General features: G+C 38.3%; 1 protein-coding gene across 1 annotated transcript; it reads left to right on the top strand.

Annotated features, from left to right (window-relative positions):
• The first annotated feature begins 1,972 nt into the window (after window positions 1–1,972).
• LOC146000381 (uncharacterized) lies at window positions 1,973–18,908 on the top strand. Its single transcript, XM_083137951.1, has 3 exons — window positions 1,973–2,958; window positions 10,578–10,780; window positions 18,083–18,908. Exons 1-3 carry the CDS (start codon window positions 1,996–1,998, stop codon window positions 18,825–18,827), a joined length of 1,911 nt encoding a protein of 636 aa, XP_082994077.1. The 5' UTR covers window positions 1,973–1,995; the 3' UTR covers window positions 18,828–18,908.
• The last annotated feature ends 7,046 nt before the right edge of the window (window positions 18,909–25,954 follow it).

Here is a 25,954-nt window from a genome sequence, read left to right on the forward strand (position 1 = left end):
TGCGCCATCGAGATTTCTTGAGGGATTTTATGCCTTCAAATAATATAAAATTCAACAATTATATATTTTTCCAAAATACATGTAAAAATTGTACACCTTAAATGCACCATATTTAATCCATTAGATGAAGAAAACAAAGTGTTCAAGGGTATTATCGAATGGGCGGGGGGAGAAATATCCAACTCTTACATATTATATAGGCCTTAATTGACACGTGGGTTCTGGGGGGAGGGATTCTGAAGTAAACTTTGGGGGGACAGTATACAGTTATAGGTCTTAGATTATGGCGGGTATTTTAGTTAGAGGGGATTGAGCATTAAATTAAAGGGGGCATGCAATTCTTGTGCATTGCTATTGCCCTAGACTGTTGCGGAAATTCTGGTATGGACACAGAATTAATTTTTTTGAGGAGGCAATATCCACTCTTCAATATCAACAGTAAGTCTAAAATTGGCATGGAAATGTTGGTGGCAGGATTGAGTTTGAATTTAAAGGGGGAGATAGGAAGCTCTTCATATAGTTTTAAATCTTAGATTGTCACGGGATTTCTGTAGTGGAGAGAGAGTTAGAACATTAAATTTTCGAGACTGTATTTAGCAATGTGGTATTCACACGTTTTCGACCCCGTCCGCGCCAAAAGAGACGCTGGAAAAGACTAAATATCTCGAGATCCTAAGAAAGTATTGACACCCCATTAAATTAATGTTCTTGAAAGCCTGCAAAGAAATGGATGTAAACATTTTCTTTCTCGCTTCGCTCGCAATGATGTGTCGCGTGAATGCATGTTTGGGCCATTACTGAAGTGAATGTGAAGTTTTATACTATAACTGCATTACAAGATATTCTCGATGTTAATTAATAACATCACTTAAGATATAATGCTTTGGTTAGTATACTGCTTAATTTAAAGCAGGTTTATCATTTGTAACAAAAATATATCGAATCCGCATTTCTAACTTCATGTCACAGGAAAATTTTACTTTAACAAGTTACATTTGCACTGAAGATAAAATCCACTTAATGTTTATGAGTTACTAAAATATATTTACCCAAAGAAAAACCTTACTATTATGTTATTGCCCTGAGCTTAAGAATTTCTAGCTAGGTTTCTGTAATGTCTCGCGAAACAGAATCGGTCATGCGGCTGGAGCATGTTATTTGGTTTACCAAGGTTGAATTTTCTATCTTTATCTTAATTTGTGGGACAACTTGTGTTAAATACTCAAATTGTGCGTTTTATAAACCCACTCACAAACACAATTTATATGCATATTTACATAATTTAATTTACTACATTTAACCAATCAATGTGCTAGCTTTAAGTTTTTTTCGAAAATCGAACAGTTTAACATGATATTTCATTCAAATAAATATAATTTATTATGTATTCAACAAAAATATTTTGTGGCGATTATGATGAACGATTTTAGGGGCGTCCTTGAGTGATGGGTACCCCTGGTTAGGGAGGAGGGGCACATCAAGTGAGTTCAGTAAAGTTGAGAGAAAATTTACTTTCGGTAAACACGCTGTCATAATTAAATACTCTGTGATGATTACGATGTGGTTTGAGGGTACGAATGGTATGATTTTTGGGGTGGTGGGAGAGACATGATATGATTTGGGGGGGACGCATGACATGATTTTGGGGGGGATTGCGCCATTGGCCTTGGGGTGGATGAGCACCCCTGATGGATTTCGTATTTCATGTCGTAGTGGAAATGTTCCTTGTGAATTGCAGTAATGTTTGAAGGCGTATTTCTCATTTTACATCTCATTTAGGCATTATTGTCCTGAAATTAATTGATTTTAAACATATTTATATTTCGTATCAGCTCGACGAAATAAATTAACTTTTAGTTTCCTTCTAGGTGTGATCTGGTTCTTTTAACCTAATCCGACTTCGCAACACTACCTCACAGACTCGCAAAAATATCAAAATTTGTGTTATTTTTGTATCCTTGTTTATGCTGTGTGCATGCATTTGTACTCTGTGCAATGTTTGTTAACTACGGTAATCGGTGGAATAGATATCGTTTATATGAGACATTTCAAAACAACGAGACTTCCATACAATGGTGTGAAGAGAATGGGTTACTTCCAAAGGTTCGATTATGTCCAGAACACAAAACTCCCATGACGATACTAGGTTCTGAATCCTCTTCCGAATGCGGGTTCTTTAAGTGTGAGGAGAAACATTCCAGTGGCTTTTCATATACAATTTCTCGTGTAAAAGGCACATGGTTAGAAAACGTTAAATGTGATTTTCCCACAGTGTTTAGTTTATTATATAGTTATGCAAACGATGAATCGCAAGAGCAGGCTTTAAGCGAGGTTCCTGGATTTGATGGTAATGTCCCTAGCCCATCAACTATTGCAGAACTATTCTCGTTTTGCAGGAAAATGGTAGTTACTGATTACAGGGACTATCAAAATCTTGAAGGTCGTATTGGAGGTCCAGGCAAGGTAGTCCAGATTTCTGAATCGAAATTCGAAAAACAAGGCCAGTGGGTTGTTGGAATGATCGAAAATGGAAGCGATGACCTTCGCCTTGAAATATGCCCTTATAACGTCAAAAGTGCGTTGAAGTTTATTCAACGCCACGTGTCCCCAGGTAGCGAAGTGCATACAGGTACATGGGAAGGTTACACTGGTCTCAAGGATCTGCCATATGTTCATAAAATTGTGAATCGCAGCGAATGTGAAAACGGCGTGGTAGCAGCCGATGGTACCCATACACAACGGGTTCAGTCATTGTGGAATGCAACGAAGGTATACTTCCGTGGGAAAAAAATAACTGCAAAGCAATTCGATGAATATTTGGTGGAATACCAATGGAGAAGAATGTGTCGGGTACGATCTGAAAGTAGCTTCCATAGGTTAATATGTGCCATCAAAAAAAAATGTAAGAATGACGGCTTGATGCACTATGAGGAAATGCTCACTGAACGTTTATGCCAGGTAAGAAATTTCCATTTCTTTATTTGGTATCAGTTTGTTATATCGGAGACACTTTAAAATCGGATATTTTGTGTTTCGTATAGTTCGTACTTACCAATTGTGTATTACGGAACATATTTGTAGGTGCCATTAAGGTTTTCACATGATTAGAAACCTTTTTTTACACTAAAATAAGATTCGAAGTGTTACGGAACGCACGTCATGGTGCGAGCCCCAAAAACCATTCACGCATAGCCCCAAAAACCATTTGGTATCATATAACCAGCCACGAATAGCCCCAAAAACAATTCCCGGAGAGCCCCACGGATCGTTCACAGAAGGTTAGGTTAGATTCAGTTAGGTTAGGCAAACATAGTTAAAAAATGGTGTAGTTACATTTTCGCTTAAATTGAAGCAACGGGAATTGATTTCCGGCTGAAATAGATTGAAAGATGAAAGAAAATACCTCAAAGAACTTCGACAATGCTACAGAAACTGATTTCCGTAAGTAGTTTCTCCTGTAAATTTGAAGAAAAATGTCTCCGATATAACGAACTGTTACCCTTTATTTCACATTATCTTTACACACAATACAGGGTGGGTACAAAGTCGCTTTCCCCAATAAATGAAGAAATCAAATAAGATAACCTAGAAGGTAAAAATTTACTATCCTTCGGACACCTCTATTTTTTCGGTTTCGTCAATTTTTGACATTGATACTTACGTATCTGCTTCGCGGAACATTCCTGAAGGTGTATTAACGTTGTTTTGATGAAATTAATTGCAATTTTTCACATTACCAGAACGTCTTTCTGGTAGGTGTTTTCCCTTGCCTGAGACACAATATCGCGAGTACACCTTCCTACATAATTGCGCGTCCGGCTTCTCTTTTGCCAAATTTTTGACATTCAAACTTACGTATCTGCTTCGCGGAACATTCCTGAACGTGTATTGACGTTGGTTTGATGAAACTAAGAGCAATTTTTCACCTAACGACTACTTCTTCCTCCTACCTTTCCGTTTGCCTCACACACAACATGGCGCGCACACCTTCGTAAATAATAACGCGTAGGAATGACGCATCGGCCTTGTTTTTTCTCGATTTTCAATTGTTATGCAGTGTTTCAACCTTCGGAACCCAAGAAATGCCCGTCGACAAACTTAATCAGATCTATTTCTTTTTAACTTTATTTTTCGCGTTCTGACACCAAATTTTAACTATGTATCCCAACCTAACTCAACTAACCTATCCACGCACCAATGGTTCGTGGGGCTAGCGCCAATGGTTCGTGGGGCTAGCGCCAATGGTTCGTGGGGTTTTCTTTTTCACTATTGAAACCATTGCGTGGCCTACTAACCTAACCACGCGCCAATGGTTCGTGGGGCTAGCGCCAATGGTTCGTGGGGCTAGCGCCAATGGTTTGTGGGGCTAGCGCCAATGGTTCGTGGGGCTAGCGCCAATGGTTCGTGGGGCTAGCGCCAATGGTTCGTGGGGTTTTCTTTTTCACTATTGAAACCATTGCGTGGCCTACTAACCTAACCACGCGCCAATGGTTCGTGGGGCTAGCGCCAATGGTTCGTGGGGCTAGCGCCAATAATTCGTGGGGCTAGCGCCAATGGTTTGTGGGGCTAGCGCCAATGGTTCGTGGGGCTAGCGCCAATGGTTCGTGGGGTTTTCTTTTTCACTATTGAAACCATTGCGTGGCCTACTAACCTAACCACGCGCCAATGGTTCGTGGGGCTAGCGCCAATGGTTCGTGGGGCTAGCGCCAATGGTTTGTGGGGCTAGCGCCAATGGTTCGTGGGGCTAGCGCCAATGGTTCGTGGGGCTAGCGCCAATGGTTCGTGGGGTTTTCTTTTTCACTATTGAAACCATTGCGTGGCCTACTAACCTAACCACGCGCCAATGGTTCGTGGGGCTAGCGCCAATGGTTCGTGGGGCTAGCGCCAATAATTCGTGGGGCTAGCGCCAATGGTTTGTGGGGCTAGCGCCAATGGTTCGTGGGGCTAGCGCCAATGGTTCGTGGGGTTTTCTTTTTCACTATTGAAACCATTGCGTGGCCTACTAACCTAACCACGCGCCAATGGTTCGTGGGGCTAGCGCCAATGGTTTGTGGGGCTAGCGCCAATGGTTCGTGGGGCTAGCGCCAATGGTTTGTGGGGCTAGCGCCAATGGTTCGTGGGGCTAGCGCCAATGGTTCGTGGGGTTTTCTTTTTCACTATTGAAACCATTGCGTGGCCTACTAACCTAACCACGCGCCAATGGTTCGTGGGGCTAGCGCCAATGGTTTGTGGGGCTAGCGCCAATGGTTCGTGGGGCTAGCGCCAATGGTTTGTGGGGCTAGCGCCAATGGTTCGTGGGGCTAGCGCCAATGGTTTGTGGGGCTAGCGCCAGTGGTTCGTGGGGCTAGCGCCAATGGTTCGTGGGGTTTTCTTTTTCACTATTGAAACCATTGCGTGGCCTACTAACCTATCCACGCGCCAATGGTTCGTGGGGCTAGCGCCAATGGTTCGTGGGGCTAGCGCCAATGGTTTGTGGGGCTAGCGCCAATGGTTCGTGGGGCTAGCGCCAATGGTTCGTGGGGTTTTCTTTTTCACTATTGAAACCATTGCGTGGCCTACTAACCTATCCACGCGCCAATGGTTCGTGGGGCTAGCGCCAATGGTTCGTGGGGCTAGCGCCAATGGTTCGTGGGGCTTTCTTTTTCACTATTGAAACCATTGCGTGGCCTACTAACCTATCCACGCGCCAATGGTTCGTGGGGCTAGCGCCAATGGTTCGTGGAGCTATCTTTTTAACTATTGAAACCTTTGCGTGGCCCTACTAACCTATCCACGCGCCAATGGTTTGTCCACACCCGCCACAAACTTTACAACACACCCACCACACGTCATTCTCCAAACCCTCGATCCACAGTTCTAACTCTCGTCGCAAACGCAGGGAGTTCGAAACACTGCACAACAACAAAACACAATCACGACACGTCATGATAGTCACGACGGTGTACGAAGGTGATGGTGTACGAAGGTGTACGAACGTGATGGTGTCGGAAGATGTACGCGCCAAACGCTATCTCCGTCGGAGAATTAATTTTCAACGAAGAACATGAATTTCAGCTCTGAAACATTCCCAAATCACACAAAACACCTTCCCGATGTTCGACAATGCTACAGGAACTTATTACGGTAAGTAGTTTCTTCTCTACAAATAAATAAATGTGTCCGAAGGATAGTAAATTAGTACCACCTAGAACCTAGGGAACTTGACAATCTTTATTGTACTTCAAATATTGTAACACCATTAAGCCTTGTTTCCATGATATGAATAACTCAATATGCTGACCAAGGCAGAATTTTTTTTTTTTATAAAACATAAAGTAAACGTAACGTTTCAACCTTCTAGCAAGGTCTTCAGACTCTGCACTGAGTACAAATGTAACAAGGTACAAAACAGGATGATATATATATACACACAAAAATACTCCCCTCCAGACTATTAGAAAGTTGTTCTGGAACATTCTAGCAGGTGGCTTTCCCTTGTCAACTGTACTTTCACCTAAAAGTGAATGTGGTTGGACTCTTTATCTTGCACTCTTTTTCCTTCATTCTTCTTCCTTCTTCTCTCCTCTTTCTCTCTTGTCCTTTCCACTCTTTCTAACACCTTCTTCCATTCTTTGTTTATCTTCAGTCCCCCATTCCAGTTCATTGTGGCTTCTTCCCCTTTCTTCTCTATTTGCTTGGCCTCCTTCCATTTTCTCACAAATATTCTCTTCTCCCTTCCTATCAGCTTAGCCTCATCCCACTCTGTCATGTCCTGTTTCGCTTGTGTTTTTAAATATCACATTTCTCTCTCTCTCTCTTAAGTCGTACATCATCCCTATGTTGTTTCAACCTGTCTTTCAGCCTCTTTTTCATTTCTTTTATGTACACACTCTGACATTCTTTACATTTCACTTTGTAGATAATCCTTTCCTCTTTTCTGTTTTCCTTTTTCTTGTTTGCATTCTTTGCTATTCTTAAGATGCTTCTCCCTCCCTTCCTGTAAGTTTTAATGCTCGCTTTTCTAAGCACTTTGCATATCTTTTCTGTGGTCTTCCCCATACTCCTTATTCCAAACCTCCTCTCTTTTTCTTTCTCTTCCAATTTTCCCCTGCCACTTTTCTTCCTTCTGTTTATGTCCGGTCTATCCTCCTGCTCGTAGCCATTCTTTTCCAGCTGTTTCCATAGGCTATTTATTTTGCCTTCTTTTTCACATTCTTCCGTGCATATTTTCTTGATTCTGTCCTCCATATTCTTTATAAAATTAATTTTTGTCACCTCACTTAAATCGCTTCTTTCGTGGCAGATTACCCCTGGTGCACACTACTTCTGATGCCAAATGGTTTCAATTTCTTGTCCTCTCTTCCTTTTCGTCAATATATCTAGGTAGCTTATCTTGTCGTCTTCTTCTATTTTGAGTTCCAATAATATCCCTCTTTCTTCATCTTGTATTTCTTTGGCAAATAGGTCGAGCTGCCTCTTCGTTCCCTTCCATATGCCAAAACAATGGTCCACATATCTGCAAGACAGAATCATTTTGTCACCTCCTTTTTCTACTACTTTCTTTTCCCATTCATTCATAACCAATTCAGCCAATGTTGGGCTTAGGGTAGAACCTATATTCAGTCCATCACTCATTAACATTATTTTATCCCCCATTATACTGTAACTGTTATTCCATATCGTTTCCAGCGCCTTCACTACACTTTCACTATCCCATTCTCTTTTTAACAATGTCCAAAACATGTCCCCTCTTGATGCTGGGAACATACTTTTCACGTCTAAGCTAAACATTGTCGTCTTCATCTCATTCAACTTAAGTCCTTTTATGAGGACCACCACTTGTTCACTGTTCTTAACTGCTCTGCTTTCTTGCTGTGTTACTAACACTTCAATAACTTTCTTTTTCCATTGTTCCAAAATATTGTTTTTGCAGTCCATTACTGGTCTCAACTTTATCTCCTCTTTGTGTATCTTTGGAACGCCTTTCAAACTAATCATTCTGTTATACTTTCTCCAGGGTCAGCATTAAAAATATCCAGTTGGTTCGATGGAACCCTAGCGTAAGAACACATAGTGAGGTTTGACGTACCTGGTGTTAAAGGATCCGGCATTTCAAATATATCACTTTCGGCAGGTAGCGGTGTATGTATTGCTTCCTTCGAGCAAGCAGGGAGAGGACACGTAACAGTCGCAGTAAGCAGGGGTTTGCGTTCACCAAACTTCTGTTGACGTGTAAGAACCATTAAAATCACATAATTCCTGACAACGAACGAGGCGGATACCTCAATAAAGCATAATAATCAATTTTCGAACCAGCGGAATCAATACAACAGAAACCAACAAAATGAGAACTAACACTTTCGAACCAAAGATCACCAAGAAAACACAAGAGACAACATTGTACCTACAATTACAGTATCTAGACAACCAATTTCCGGGGGTAACTGGGATCGGCCCTCTGCTGTATAATGCAGAGATCGCACCTCCACCAAGTGTAACGCTATTGCGTAAGGTACTATTTATGATATACTTAATACTAAGCCTTCATTTAACAACACTGTTCCATGAGGTAACAATTGTTTATTGTCCTCAATCTTAACATCATAATACCTAAGTACTAATTACTAACTTCATGGCCAATCGTTTAACTATTAACTAGAAAGCAAGTTCCAAGTGGAAAGTCCATTTGGATAAAATGGGTCTTACCCTCTAAGACAGCAGCAGCGTTAGTCAGGGTGGCCTCTCGTCGTCTCACCAGTTCATAGGACACACACACACACGGTTGTGTGCAAGAAGTATATATTCACAATACGACCTTGTCTTCATCCTCAACCCAGCTCTTTGTGCTACCAACCTTGTGGCTTGGTGGAGACAGAGGCGCGGACTTGTCAAAATTATTGGGGAGGCTCTGATCACTGAAATAAATGAATGAATGACTGACTCACTCCCTCCCTTTTTTAAAAATAATAATAATGGTGCGGGATCCAGAATACCTGGTACCAAGAGCGATAAAAATAATTTCCCGGCCATTTTACTTTGGCCTCGTGAGGCCCGGCCTCAAGTTTAAGGTCGCCCTCCGGCCTCACACGGCCTCAGCCTGAACTCCAACTCGGCCTCAGCCTCGCAATGGTCATGGAGGTCGAGGCTGAGTTTGAGTCTGGGACTCATGAGGCTGGACATCTCTGGTCCCGATTCCGACTTCGGTGAATGATTTCCAAACTTTTCAGTGTCCCGAGCAGTCAGGAACTTTCAAATGGTTATTTTTAAAAGTGGTTAATTCTTGATGTTTTCTGCATTGTAAGTGTCTTGACACTTCTTGGAAATTGTAAAAAAAAAAAAAAAATAATAAAATAAAATAATAATAATAAAATAAAATACAGTGACATAAACTTCGTGATTTCCACAGCGTCGGGAAATTTTTAAATATTTCCCATCCCAAAAATTACCCGGCTTGGTCCGGAAATCACGATTCTCTCCCATCCCGACCAAAAAAAGTTCTGTCCTGCACACTCCCTAGTTATTAGCAGGGTTGCTAAAGGTCCAGGAATATTAAATAATTCAATTCCGGTCCCGGAGAGAAAATCGGCACCCGTAAATGGGTTCTGGACCGTAAATAACCTTTTTATCTGTGAAGTATTTCAATTTGGTCCTGGAACATTTTTTTCCGGATGAATTTAAATTCCATCCAGGAACATTTTCTCCGGAACAATTTAAATACGGGCTAGGAACCTTTTTTCAGGATAAATTTAAATATGGTCCAGGAACCTTTTTTCAATGAAACAATACACCACTACAAGCAATTAACTGCAAAAATTTTCCTTAACCTGTCGAACTTAGGGGCGTTTACCTTAAGGAAATATAACACTTTGTTGTGTCCGATTCCATTGTTTCACTTTCAGAACATTTACTCCCGAGAATCAGGTTTAAGGGATTTTAAGAGTTTTGGTGCCAAGCAGATACTTTGTGTTGCCATGTGTGCATCGAATAAGCCACAAATTTGCCCTGTCTTAAATCTCGCTCATATGTGCAAAGGTTAAGTTGTTTCATTTACAGAGGAAAAAGTATGTTACAAGTGTTAATGCATTGAAAAATGTGTCTGCACTCATGGGTCTTGCAAGCAGAAGGATCCAAACCTCAGTGGAAATATCAACATGTAATAATGAGAAAGTCTAAGGAGATTGATAAATTACAAAATTTCTTTTTTCATCAATGGCACTTCACTCAAATCTCATTTAGTCACAACTTTTTAAACTTTTTTTATTGAAAACTGGCTGCATATGAAAAAAATCCTGTAATAAATTCTTCGTAGCTTGTGGATTGTAATAATTTTCCAACTTCACTATTTTACAGTTTCAAATCATAGAATAATGAAGTCGGTTTCTCTCAAGATGATATTGGTACTTAACACAATCCATGCCTGGATCTGTATGCTAGTTTATTAGTTCCATTTGTAAAAACTGATTTAGTTTACAATTGTCAGGGAAAAATATAAAATTTGCCCTGGAATACCTGGAAAAGTCAGGGAATTTCATTTCTGCTTGTCTGCAGTCACCCTGATCAACTTTCCAAGTAATTTGACATTGAATAAACATTTACAGAAATCGAAGGAGTCAAGAGAACCTACTGAACAAGGGAAAAGAAAGAAAATAAGAAGGCAGCCAATCAGTTCACAAGAAACAATACAAGAGACTTCAGCAAAAGAATGGTTGGATGTGGTGGTGAAGGAGGAATTTGTAGTTGATGAAGAATATACTCCAGCCACACTTGATATATCTACGGAAGAAATGGCTTCAGATGCAAGGTTAGTCAAGTAGTTCTTCCAAAGCAATCATAATGAGGTATTATAATCAGAAATTAAGAGTTACTGTCTGTTCCAGGTAGAGATGGGGAGGAAGTGAGTGGTCCTCCCTCTCACAAGTTCATTGGTCGAGCCCTCTCTAGTCACTACTTGTGCAGAGGAATTGTTTTCATTTGTCTGCTCCACAGACTCCTGGGATATAGTATAGATTGAATGTAATAGATCTGCTTTACGTTATACCTTTTTGTTTTCATTTTTTTATCTGTAATTGAGGTATTGTATGCGTGTTACTTTCTTTATTTTTTTATTAATTTTTAGTTATAAGTGTAAATTTGAAAGATTGTGGACTTTTTGGAAGACAGAAATTATGAAATTGCAGTTTGACTCCTTGGACATTGTAGTTAAAATGGCACGAGTTCTGTACCAAGGAACATCTATTATATTTTTTTATGGGGTTATGCACCTAAGAACTTAAGCAGGAAAATATAAAATCTGTTTTTTCTGTTGTTCCACTATATTATTTTCTCATTATACATTGATATGTTTTGTTCATGTATGGTTTACAAATTAATGAACTTCCAATTGGGTCTTTTACTGAATTGCACTGCTCCTTGCCCATATATTACCTAGTGTGATATGGGGGAATGCAATGCATGATGAACCAGGTAAACAGGTGTAACTCCATTAATTTCAAACAAATTCCATGTTTTAATACTATAAATTCTGGCTAAGGTAACACTCATTAAAAAGTTAATGAACACAATTTTATGACAAAATTATTCAATTTTGAGTAAATGCAATTACTATTTCATCTTTTTGATATAGTAAAACAAGGGGGTCATTCCATGTCAAATCACCCAGAATTTTGTGAAAATGTCACCTAAAATCCCCGATTTTGATGAAATTCGGTATGCTTATAGAACTTTTGATGCTGATTACAAAAATGACAACTTTTTTAAAATTGGTCAAGGGGTTCAGAAGTTATGTGCTTTTTAAGATCTCCGTGTACGCCACAAGCGGCTCCACTTTGAATGACACGCATTAGGTTATAAACGATCGTATCTTCCCTCGGGTTTGCCGTAGAAACTTCAAGTTTGTTTTCTTTTGTTCAGAATAGTATAAGCTTTCATTTAAATAAAGTTTCAGATGAATGCATCAGTAAACATGTATTTTTATATATAGTTTTATGTAGTATTTTTTTAGAAAAATAAATGACTAACTTCAAGAGCGAATTTCATGCAATGGCCCCCTTTCAATTTTCCCCCAATTTTATATGTAGGTAGCTCAGAGTGTGTACTAATGCCTGATGAAAAAAATGGGATGGGCGGTTCAGAGACAGGGTGATAAAAAAATCATTTGCATAAAATGACATTAAAAGTAAATCTTATTTAAAATGCTTATGTATTTAGCACAAAGCCTGAAGTACAGTATGTTTCAAGTTACAATATTCAAAATTTATGTTCACTATGTGTGAGTGTAAGCATAGGCGTAACCTGGCGGGGGCAAAGGGAAGCTCGTGCCCTCTCCAAAATTTATAGATTAATTTAAAATTTGCAAGTAATAATTACAGTGGAACCCCGATTTAAGTTCCTCGATTTTACATTTTCCTTTATTTTGCATTCAATCTTGATGGTCTGGTTAGAAATTTTCCAAGATTTTATATTTTCCCGCATATTAAGTTTTTTTTTCTTCTTGGTCTCCTGGATAACGTAAAATTGAGGTTCCACTGTATCTAAGTTAGTTTGAACAGTCTTCATTTTTTAAAATTTTATATATTATATAATTATTATTAACATTCCGAAGTTTAGCAAATTTATCTTCGAGAACATTCTTTTTGTGCATTTTATCTATATATGGAAGTTCTTTTTTGGCTACTCTTCATGGGGATACGTAATATGAAGAAAGAATTAATACTACACATTTGTGCTGATTGATGTTTTTTCAAATGGAGCTTTTTCGCCACATACCACAGAAAATATCCTTCTGACGGGATGGTTGGAACAGTAAAAATACTTGTAAAGACTTCTATAGTATAAAGCAACAAGTACGGCAATTATGTAGAAATAGTATTCAAGGCATAAATTTCTTAGTAATCATCTAGGGTGAAATGACAACAACCCACAGTACAATGTGTCAGCGATTGCAAAGTACTACAACAGTACCAGTAGGAATGCACTATTTTGAACTTACAGGTTCCGTAAGTTACTTTTTACAAGTAACTGAGTTACAGTCAATCTTTAAAAAAGTTACTCAGTTATTGTTACTGGTACTTTGAAAGTAACTGAGTTTCTTTTACAGTTACTGTAACAGTAACATACTGTTAATGATCATTGATTTGTGTAAACGTTACACAAAATCAATGATCATGAAGACTTCCGTGTTTTACTTATGTTTCTAGTACATAATATGTATTCATATATTTACATTATTACTGCTAATAAATGATGGAAAACACAGTCAGCTTTGCTTGAACGATTATAATTAAAAATCATTTGTATGCTGACCATGGTATTTTGAATATGGTGTCATTGATTACACTTGCACCTATTTCTTTCTCCTCCATTCCAAGTTCAACAATATCCAAAGATCCACTCCCTCGACAATGACTTTTTCCTAGCTGAACAACAACATTCCAAATGAACGCATCAGTCTACCAAAAACAATGGAGTTTTTACATACAATTAGAAATGAATTACAGTAAAGCGTGGATGTTCTAAATTTAGCATGCAACAAAGTATAGCTTCCTTGCCAGCAATTCCAAGAAAATCCTTTCACGTAGCATGCGGAGAAGGTACATATTTTATTTTTATAGTCTGGAACAGAATTGTCCAATTTAGCTATTTCCCTACTGCAAAACGTAACTCTGTTACCGTTGTTAACGTTACAAGTACTTATTTTTAAAAGTAGCTAGTTACAGTTAGAATTAATAAAAAGTAACTGTACTTGTAACTTTGTAACTATTTACTTCGAAACACTAGTTGTTTAACAGTAAGAGCAAAAATAGTAAGTTGTCATGTAATATGTTTTGTATAACTGTATAGTTTGACTTTTGTGAAGAAGTGACTTTCCGAATTCCAACAGTAAACAGTTATGTATGACATGTGTGTGCGTGACTCAAACTTGTTTATAGGATTGCTTCAAAAGTCCACGTGACAATGGCGATGCAGCTATTAAATTCTTGCATCCACTTGGTCCATCAACTTCCCACTACTGGCCAAAACGTATGCTGTGTCCAGTGAACATTAACAACACAAATGGATAGACATATGCACTTAGTGATAAGTCAAATACTTTAGTGTGTTTGAAATGGTCAAAATATCCATCTAAAATGTGAACGGCACAATTTATAGTACATGAAATTTTGGGAAAGCATAGAGTACAATTTTTAAGTACTATCTTAATAGGTCACTTGGAAACTATCTTCGGGTTGAGATAATCACAAAGTTTTCCACCGCATAAAAATATTGTCCAGGATTATTTGATAAATACATTTGAAAAATCACAATTATTATTCGTTTGTTCCTCAAGTGCCAGGAGGATCACAAAATATATTCAACTTATAAATTTTGGAGGAGGCAAGTGCTTCCCTTTGCCCCCCGCCAGGTTACGCCTATGCTTACATTCACACATAGTGAACATGAATTTTGAATATTGTAACTTGAAACATATTGTACTTCAGGCTTTGTGCTAAATACATAAGCATTTTAAATAAGATTTACTTTTAATGTCATTTTATGCAAATGATTTTTTTATCACCCTGTCTCTGAACCGCCCATCCCAATTTTTTCATCAGGCATTAGTACACACTCTGAGCTACCTACATATAAAATTGGGGGAAAATTGAAGGGGGGGCATTGCATGAAATTCGCTCTTGAAGTTAGTCATTTATTTTTCTAAAAAAATACTACATAAAACTATATATAAAAATACATGTTTACTGATGCATTCATCTGAAACGTTATTTAAATGAAAGCTTATACTATTCTGAACAAAAGAAAACAAACTTGAAGTTTCTACGGCAAACCCGAGGGAAGATACGATCGTTTATAACCTAATGCGTGTCATTCAAAATGGAGCCGCTTGTGGCGTACACGGAGGTCTTAAAAAGTGCATAACTTCTGAACCCCTTGATCAATTTTAAAAAAAGTTGTCATTTTTGTAATCATCATCAAAAGTTCTATAAGCATACCGAATTTCATCAAAATCGGGGATGGTGGGTGACATGGCCTGGATGAATTGACGTGGAATGACCCAAGGATATTCACGGTGTTTCCTTGACCTTCAATCAAACTGATAGAGTGAATGGACACTGAATCAAGTACCAATATCAGGAAGCCTGATCCTGAAATGCATCATTAAAAAGTTAGTCAAAACTAATTGAGTTGCCTATGACAGTGGAATAAGACAACTGAATTATGTGACTCGTAGATTTAATACAGACATTACTACAGTGTGTAGTACGTTACAGTAGTTGTTCAAAATGGCAGACCCAGTGCTGTCACATGTGCTCTAACATCCCATTCTTCTTGGCCATTTCACATTACCGAATTTAATCTACAAAACACCTGCGATAGCCCAACCTTCTGAAAATGTTAATTATCCATACTTCTCTCAAGAGACGCAAACTGGCAGATCATATATTTTATGGCTGCATAAAATAGCCAAAGACAAGGTCAGGAAATTCACTTTCGTACCACCCAAAGCAATTAACATTTTGCTTGTCAGAAGCCAATATTATGATTCATCCAGCATCCCTTGTTCCACAGACTGACTACCCAGCCAATGCAGTAATTTAGCAAACCAAGTAGGCATTTTTGAAACTCTGACATATTTTAGGAGGCTGTTGTGTAATAATGTGTAAGTCACTTTACTGCATATAATTTTAAGTTTGTTATTTTTTCTTGTTACTACATTCCAATGTAAAATGGCTAATGCTGTATTTGGAATCCTCTGTTAAATAAATCCAGCACTGTCACAAGATAAAGCCTGCTCTCGGCAAGAACCTGCCCCAATAGAGTGTAGATTTCATGTCTACAAGAAGAAGGATGAAGTGGTGAAAAATAAATTGAAATGAACTAAAATTTTCATTGATGAGGAGAGACAAGAGGAAAATAACTTTCAGGGATGTTCTGCAACAGGTCAACATCTTGAGTCCTGCATTCGATCACCTAGGGGTCATAGAAGGGCTGGGACAATGGCCTTCACAAAGTCATGCCCATCTTCTGCACCATGCAGGTAAGCATACCTACAACTCATTAAATAACAAGAGAAGTGGAAACTTATCCCCAATCACATTTTTGCCACAGGGCCATTCCATGTGAAATCAACCAATGGAGAGGCACTTTTCAACCTCACACATTTTTATTCATTTGAAATTTGGCATACTGAAAGGGTCGCCTGAGGTAGGAAAATACGCAAAGTTATAGATCCATATCTTTTGTATTTCCGAAATTATAGGAATGCAAAATGTGCAATTTTGACCATTTTTTCAACATCATGTTAACTTTAAATTTCAATATTTCATCAATCAGGGCATCTGCAGAAGTGATTCAGATGACGTTGGAAAGGTCTTGAAGAGTTCTTTCACACCATATAAAGTATGCTTATGAGGAACTGGTTCAGGAAATTTATATTGTACCATGTTGTATTTTGATAGGTGTCTCACTCAATAGAATTTTATGTTTGTAACTTTGGTGGGTTCTGAAATACTGAAAGTGGATGTAGGGAGACTGAATGTTGCATTTTTTCCTCTCTTTCTTTCTTATTGGAAGTCCAACAGCAATTTTGCTAAGAAGATAAGAGTGGAACCTTCATTCTACATATTGCGTATTTTTCTGTAACGTACTTAGATGCATGGGTGGCACCTGTCAGCCAACCCTTTCACTGTCTTTTAAGTATGAAATACACTGTCAGCTTTGTTCGAAACTCAGCTGTGTTGTTGTGATACATTTCTAAGCAACACAATATTAGAACGTTAACATAAGTTGCTTTGAACATAAGTCGCTTGGTTGTGTGACGGGTGTCTTGTGTGGGCCTAAATATGTAACAACCAAAGCAGTGTCATATTCACTTCCGGTCACTTTTATCTTCTTCATTAACCTGGTACTGTATAACATCTTAATCTGCTGTGCAGTCTTGTCTTTTGAGTTTGACAGATTTCTTGTACTGATCGCAAGCCCAACTGACGACTGACCTACTTTTTGCTACATAGCTCTATCTGTTTACCAATCGTTTTCGGGGGGGGGGGGGGGGGTGCTTCGATGAGTGTCAACAACCTCAGTTGCGAAGTAAGAGCTCTAGGGGTAACTGGTCTCCTTTATTGCACTACAGTAGACCAACTGCATGTTTTGACGTCACAATAGGAATGCCTGCATTGTTAGCTTAGGTTTGGTTCCCTTAGCATAAATACACAACAAATACATTATTTATGTTAAGAGAACTTAATCTAACAAGCATAACCCAACAACTTAGGCATTTAGCGTAACAATGAAAGCATTCCTTGGTGATGTCTGAACACGAGGTTGCTCTAGCATTGTGCGATGAAGGAGACCTGGTAACATCGCTCTCCCATTACAATGTTGCCAAGTGTATGTCTGTTTTTGTCAGTTGTTTTTTCTTGGCTTGTTTGTACAGTGTGTACCAATTTTCCATGCTTTGTGTACTATTGGACAACTTTTATCTAGTTAAGGGGGTGATCAATTCTATCTCTCCTCCATTTTACAGTACATTTGGCAACATGCTGTGTATCCGATGTTCATTTGTTTTGTGCTGCCAGGAATTTTCAGTGCCTTGTGACTCAAAAATGCCCAATGTCATTCGAAGAGAATTAAACTGATCGCTGATTCGTTGTTTCCCAGCTGTCAGTTGGAATTGCGAGCAGTATAACATATTTAGGCATGTGGTAGACAACTGTCGCCAAACAAACAAGTGATGTTAACTTTATAATATTGTGTTGCTTAGAAGTGCAACAGAACTATGCAGAGGAGATCAGAACAAGGACAAGAAAGAATGTTGAGCTGCACAAAAGCACCTATGCACAGTGTAGTTCACAGTCTTGCAATCTTGCATTTAATACTGATGGGTGACCAACATGCCTAACAGAGGGTTAAGAGTCATCACAAAGGATCCTATAATGAAGGAAAGTATAAAATGTGGAAAGGTTTTTTATTACTTGATTGGAACCAAGAAGATAAAATGTACAATCTGGCTTTCTTTGTAATTGTTTTAGGTATGGGAAGAACAAGAAGCATATTCTTTGTATGTTTATAATTTGAAATCTAATCTAATGTTTTTGTTTCATTTCAGGCAATCTGCAGGTTGTGCAACAGCAAGGAAAAGTAAAAGAAATCGTGTAAATAAGAAGACCACTGACTCAGTACAGCATGACAAGCAAAAGAAGTCAGGCCCTCTCTGTAAACATTGTGGAAAATTGTTCCGTAGTGAAAAACAACTTTCTGCTCACTTGAAAGTTCACTCTAGGACATGTGCCTGCTCTGTTTGCAACATGACTTTCCCTGACGCTGACAGCCTGATTGTTCACTCAAGGACACATGATGAATTGAAGCACCTTCAGTGCCCCGTGTGTAAGAAAAGGTACACAAGGATTAACTATTTGTCAGCACATGTAAGGGGACACGTTGAGAATAACCCTTACAAGTGTTCAGTGTGCAACAAAGCGTTTGCTGTAAAATACCAGCTGCACGTTCACTTAAGGAACCATTTTCTGGATAAGCAGCATGTTCATGCAAAGAGAAAGAATTTTCAAGAGGAGCGCAATGTTCATTTAAAGAGGAACAATTTTCAGGAGAAGCAGCATGTTCATGCAAAGAGGAACAATATTCAGGAGAAGCAGCTTTTTCATGCAAAGAAGCTTAGTCCACCTGATCTTTTTCTGTGTCCAATATGTGACAAGACATTTTCAAAAAGTGATGATCTCACGCAGCACAAAAAAACTCACAGTGAGGAGAAGGCTCACACCTGTTTTGTATGCAACAAGGATTACCCTGATCATGGCAGCCTCATTGAGCATTCAAGAGAGCATATCATGTAAATACAAATTGTTTGATTGTTGTAAAATGAATTTTGAATATTGTTGTAAAATGAATTTTGAATACACATTTTTATCAACAGAGTATAATTGTCTATCTAAGGGTTGTGAAGATCTGAAGGTCACAAAATGGCATTTCCATTGTGGGGGTTTTGAAATTCAGACAAATTTACATTAATTTTTTTTTAAATATTTCCTTAGAACCTTCAATCCATGTAATTTAATTTTCCTTGATGTAAGTTGTTTAATTTCAGAATATTCCTTCCTCATCTCAATTTTCAGCTACAGAAAATATAATTTTTGTAATTGTGGCGTGTGTGACACTTCTAGATTTTACTTTACGACCTTCCTCAGTCTTTCAGAAAATTCTGTGAAATATATGGGTTTACTGAACCAGTATTATTTATTTTTACAAAGCAAACTTCACACGACATTTTAGATGCTTGTAGTTTCAAAAAATATTACTACATACTTTTTTTATAAACATTTTTTCCATGTTCATTGATATCATGCACATTATCTACTTTGTAGGATTATGGAACAATGCAAAGGCTATGAAAATTATCATAAATAGATTCTTCAAACTAAGGTTTGTTTCAGAAATGAAGTAGGATACTTCAGAGCTTAAGATATAGAAACAATAAATGAGCATATTAAATTAGAATTACCGTATTTACGCATGTATAATGCGCACCCTGGTTTTTGATGAGGAAAAGTAACAAAAATAATCAGGGTGGCGACAGACCTGGAAAACCTGGAAAACCGGGAAAAGTCAGGGAATTTGAGGTGTCAAAAAAAGTCAGGGAAATGTCAGGGAATTTCGTCTTCATTGACTTTTTTTTTTTTTAAAAAAAAAAAAATATTTATTTAAATATATCGTTATGAAATTCTGCACGGGAACAGGAAATCTTGTTTGTAAGTTTCGGCCTCAACTTTTAGGCCCCTTTTATGCGCAACACAACCACGGCGCTAGAAACCAGTGATGACAGGAGGAGAGAGAGAGAGAGAGAGAAATTTCTCTCGCCCAGGCTTCTCGGCGGGAATTTTAAATTCGAACACTCTTTGGAGGAAAATTGTTATAACTCGGGCACTATGGGAGCAATCTACTTCGGATAACTTTTGTTTTTCAGCTAAAACATCATCGCATGCATCCGTGTACAATTCAGAACACCAGACCGAGGAAGGGGGTTTGGGGGGGGGGGCACGTCCCCGAATTTCAATGGAAAAAACATATAAATCTGGAGTTTGCACCCTGCTTTGGGAGAAGGCGCGACCTTTAATATTCTTTTCAAAGAATGGACATTTCTCAAGAGAATGAAACATGTTTCATGTTCTTGGGTGCCATACAAGTTGAATAATAAGCCAAAATGTGAATATTTTTCTTACGAAAAATAGGTAATTTGCATTTTTGAAGGAAAATTGTTATAACTCGGGCACTATGGGAGCAATCTACTTCGGATAAGTTTTGTTTGGCAGCTAAAACATCATAGCATGCAACCGTGCACAAATCATAACGCTGGACCGAGAAAGGGGGCTTGGGGGCACGACCCCCGAATTTCAATGGAAAAACATAAAAATTTGGAGTTTGCCTCTTCTTCCCCCGCTTTCGTGGGGAGAGGGAGCAAACTTTAGTATTCTTTTCAAAGAATGGACATTTATCAAGAGAATGTAACATGTTTCATGTTCTTGGGTGCCATACAAGTTGAATAATAAGCCAAAATGTGATTTTTTTAAATTATTTTTTTTATGAAAAATAGGTAATTTGCATTTTTGGAGGTAAATTGTTATAACTCTGGCACTGTGGGAGCAATCTACTTCGGATAAGTTTTGTTTTTCAGAGAGAACAACAGTGCATGCAACCGTGTACAATTGACAACGCCGAACCGAGGAAGGGGGCTTGGGGGAGCGACCATCGAATTTTAATGAAAGAAAACCACAAAAATCTGTAGTTTGCCCCCTCTTCTCCCTCTATTTTGGGGAGAAGGCGCAAACCTTAGTATTATCTTCAAAGAATGGACGTTTCCAAAGAGAATGAAACATGTTTCATGTTCCTGGGTGCCATACAAGTTGAATAATGAGCCAAAATGTGAAACTCCGTTCGGAAATGTGGCATGTATATGTTGCGGAGTGGTGGGGGGGGGGGGGGGGTGAGAGACGGAAGGTTGGTCATCAATGTGAATTTCCCAGCCTTGCTCCAGACCTGTGTCAGAGTTTCGACCCAAACATAAGAGTATGAAGGTCCAAAGCACATTCATTTCGTAATCAGCACCATGATACCATGGTATCATCGGGGGAGTAAAGGTTAAGCCTCTAAATATTACGTGGAAAATTCATTGAATTATAATTTTTTTCTTGTCCGTATGGGAGTAGTAAGGGGACTTGTGAACATATGGAGGGGATAAGAGCGGGTGGCGCCGTCCGATAGTTGTCGGACGTCGTAGTAAGGCATTTCGTTGGGCAAACTGAAGGAACATGGAAACAAATAGGTTCCATTGATACATACGATTTTTGTCGAATATCGCCACCCGACAAAGTAACTCACTACAACATGCGACAGAAATTGCATGGACTGCAACATCCAACAAAAATCGCATGCATAAACAAGAAGAACTTTAGACTGCAAATATTCTGCTGGAATTTTATTACTCTTCTGGCTCACTTCACCTTATTTAATGTAGCAGTGCTTACGAAGGTCTTTTTTCATCATCCTGACGTATTACTGGTTTCGCACAAGTTAACATACGTTTACAATGACATTGCACTATTCTTAGATATCAAGAAGAATCCAACCAAACGGGATATATATTGAATAAATACTATCACGAAAATGTGAAACATAAATCTGCATTGGTGAACGTTATAAAAATTGGCAAGTGCATGCTCCCAACCTCAAATTTACTGAAACACTAGTATTGCAATGAAATTAACGCCACTCTCTGTCCTGTCTGTTTAAATTCGTGAGAGATGGTCATTAATATCTCACTGAGTAAGGTTAATGTCCAATATTATTAAATAAAATACTAATAATAAATACGTAAATATTTTAATATCATATTTACTCGAATCATTCGATCATAAAAGCAAATCACTTTCACTTTCAAGAATTGACTTTTCTCTGCCAGCCCTGCTAAATTTTCACTTTCCATCTACTGATTTATACGAGGGGTGGTCAGAATGTAATTTCCAATTAGTAGAGACATTGATTTTTCGCAAACATCAAAAAAGTGAAAAATGGTAATTGCTGCGAAGTTATGTTTAGGAATGTGCAGTGATATCTGGACACACATTTCACCCGTTCGAAATATCGAAATAATGCTAATTGTGGGCGTTTTTAGCGATTTTTTTTAAAAAGAAATGTCCTAAAACAACGAAAAATTACATGAAATCCAACATTCTTGTCTTTTCTAGGCCATGTTTGTGTACATAGAACATGCAAGTTTTCCAACATTTTACTCAAGAGTAAACTATAGAGTTATACGTACATGGAATAATTCCGACAGCCACATTAAATCATGTATTTCCAACGATTTTTTCAACTTCTATAAAAGCCATTGGCATCACAGAGCAAAGTGGCAGGGTTCTAACAGGAGATCGAGTGCGTATCTACCGTCACACGGGAGCCACATCTTCGTATTTGTCGCACGAGATGTGTTTTGAATTACCAAGCTAAGTGTGCACCATCGGCATTTGTCGAGCGAGAAATAATGGAGCTCAGTTGTTAGGGCGTCTGACTACTATGCGAGAGACCCGGGGTCAATCCCTTGCGGGGTAGAACCGGGATGTTTTCCACCTATTCAAACTGCTCCGGCGCCCACCCAGCATCATATGAAGCTGGCACTTTGAGGAAACGTTGAGGGATAAAGGTAGCCAGGAGCGTGGGGCTGATCACATCACCCCCACTTTCAGCCGTGATCAAGAATATGTGGGGCCCTAACTCCATACCCCTATACACCTTCATGGAAAAGTGCAGGGGAGCACCTTACTTTTACTTCCTCAAAAATCTGCTCCAACATATCAAACTGTCACGAAAATACGTAGACCATGTGACCTACAATTTAAAATAATAGTTTAAAAGCACAATGGAGTATTAAGTTTCGGTATATTTGGCAGATAAATGTTCTAAAACAGAAACGCGAATTTTGGGAAACGTAACACTAACAAGTCAAAAATGATAATGCCAATTTTTGGTGCCATAATATATCGGTATCTGTCACGTGAGATTGATTGATTTTATTTTTTTTGGGTGCGTTGCCATTGATTTTAATTTTTTGGGTGCGTCACCACTTATGGTCATTATGCACCCTTCAGTATATACGGGGAAAATTACATTTTCTACAATCCTTACCTTAAAATTAAAAAAAGGGGTATGGAAAATAACTTTTCCAAAATAACTTTCAATATATCAAACTCTCACAAAGAGACATAAGCCATGTGACTTACAATTTGAAACAGTAGTTTAAAAACACCATGAAGGTATAATTTGAGATATTTGCCAGAAAATGCGCTAAAATGAAAATGTGAATTTTGGGAAAAATAACACAGTATAGTAAAAAATAAAAATAAGAAAATACACCAATTTGAAAAAAAATATCAAGGTCCCTACCGATTAGGCATAAATAAAACAAGAATATCAGTTGTAATTTATTGCATTAGTAACAGTGAGTCCTAACCTAATTTTCGGCATAATCACCACCGTTGTTCTGGCATTTGTCGTAGCATGGCACTAAATTTTGTATGCCCATGGCATATGTGTCTGACAGCAAAGACTTTAAATATCTCTACCGCAGTGTAGCTGTCAAATCCTTGTCCTTCCAGAAACCTCTTCAGTTAAACAAAGAGATGAAAGTGGGTACATTCAAGGCGAGTGCTGTACGGGGAGTGGTCCAAGATCTCTCACCTGAAGTGGTGCAAAGGGCCCGTGTGTACTCAGCTGTATGGGGTTGTACACATTCGATTGGCCTTCCGTGAATTGTCTGCACCATCGTCTGACCACACTATCACTCATGACGTCCGGTCTGCACACCTCACACGATTGCAGGTGGCTCTGTGCCAAATTCTGAGCGTGCAATGTAGGCTACATCGCAGTCGGTGGGAGACTGTATGAGAGCTGCAATCTTTAACCTAGAACTGTCCTAAAACGGCTGCATTGCAACTGTACCAGATTACAGCTACATGCCACTTCTTCCTGCCTGCATGTGTGTGTGTCGCTCTCCGGCCACTAGTGCTGCGTATAGGCACCATTGGAGCTTTTTTCAGGATGCCCCTCGTATATGAACTTTCAAAAACTATTATTATTAGAGTGTTCCTGTTTTAATGTGTGGTTAGCTAAATCAGGTACCTATACAATGTAATTCTATAAATTCCTTGCGTTAAATTTCTAATACCTACATACCCTTTTCGTCAGCATTAATGGTATAACTGCATGTTGTCAGTTTCACAGCACTTCACTTGGATATACTGTACTGAAGCAGAAATCCCATTGATAATGCAAGGAAATATAACACTTCCTTTTGTACAATTCAATTGTTTCACTTCTATGCAAGAGTTAAGTTGTTTGCTTTACAGAGAAGAGAGAAGTAGCTTTATGCATCGAAAAATGAGTCTGCACTCATGGTTCTTGCAAGCAGAGGGTTCCAAACCTCAGTGGAAATATCAACATATAATACCGAGAATGTATAAGGAGACTGATAAATTACAAATTGTATTTCTTAATCAATCACTCTTCACTCTTATATCATTTAGTCGTAACTTTAAAAATAATCAAGTATTTTATTTTAAACTTACTGCGTATGACAAAATTCCGTAATCCTTCCCTAGCTTGTGAATTGTAATAATTTTCCAAATTCACTATTTTGCAGTTTGAATTCAAATCATAGGGAATAGAGAAATTAAGTCAATTTCATTGAAGATAATATTGGTACTTAACAAAACCATACGTAGAGCTGTATGAGTATATTATTTCCATTTGCAAAAACATCGATTTAGTTTAGTTTGTAATTGTCAGGGAAAAATGTAAATTTTGTCCTGGAAAACCTGGAAAAGTCAGGGAATTTAATTTCTGCTTGTTTGTAGCCACCCTGAATAATATATGTCGTATATAATGTGCAGCATAATCCAGGTTCAAGAAATGACTTTCTTAGTTGTAGGTCATAAAGCTGTTGCTATGCCGATCAAAAGTGAATGACATCCTACTTATTCAGTGAGTCACCTGTTCCTATGTGGACCAAGAGGAGAATATCCTCTTGTGTAAACAATAAGTCACCAACCCATGCCACCTCCTCCCCCTCTCCCTCCACTATGATTATAATCCCAATGCTTTCACTATTTAACCACCTTATTTATTCTGTAATAGTAGAAAGCAAGATCAAAATTACATTATGGATTTGCAGTGCTCAGGATCTTATTTTCTATTATTTCTCGTCCAACAAATACCAGTGATACGCATCCCATGTGACAGAAGGTGCATTCTCTTGAATTCTGCCAGAACGTCACTGCTTTTCTTTGTGTTGCAGAACATTACATTACAAAGTGAAAAATCGTGGGAAATGGCCTTTAAAATTTTATATGTGGTTTTGCTCATTTCTTCTTTACATTTTCTAAAAAAACTTCAAAATGTGTATATTTTCCATGACTAAGGTAACATTTATAAGAGGCACATTCAGGGCCATCAAACTAGCAGTTAGCAGCACAAAATTTCTTCCATTAACACATTTACACACTCCACACACTCCATATAGGCTATGTCATATTATTTGGCCAGTAATTCATTTTAATTATTATTTTCTTTTTCCTTATCTTTTCTTTCATCCAAAGTACCATAAAAATCAGAATGTTCCTTCATTTTGTGATGACCTTATTTCAATCCCATTGCACACTAGTGTTGCCATATTGAATGGAATACTGTTGTCATATTCAGAAACTGCAGAATTTAATCTTTACAACGATACATAACATGATAGGGTTCCGTAAACATGCAAGATCACTGCAAGTGTCACAAAATCATGGAATGGCCCTGTATGGTTTCATGTTGGCTGTCTGAATTATTCCGTGTATAATACGCACCACAGTTTTTGGGAGCAAAAATTTTGGAAAAAATTGTACATTAAACGTGAGTAAATACGGTAATTTAG

The sequence above is a fragment of the Lepisma saccharinum genome, chromosome 16 (assembly GCF_977018435.1).
Source record: "Lepisma saccharinum chromosome 16, izLepSacc3.1, whole genome shotgun sequence".
NCBI classification, from domain to species: domain Eukaryota; kingdom Metazoa; phylum Arthropoda; class Insecta; order Zygentoma; family Lepismatidae; genus Lepisma; species Lepisma saccharinum.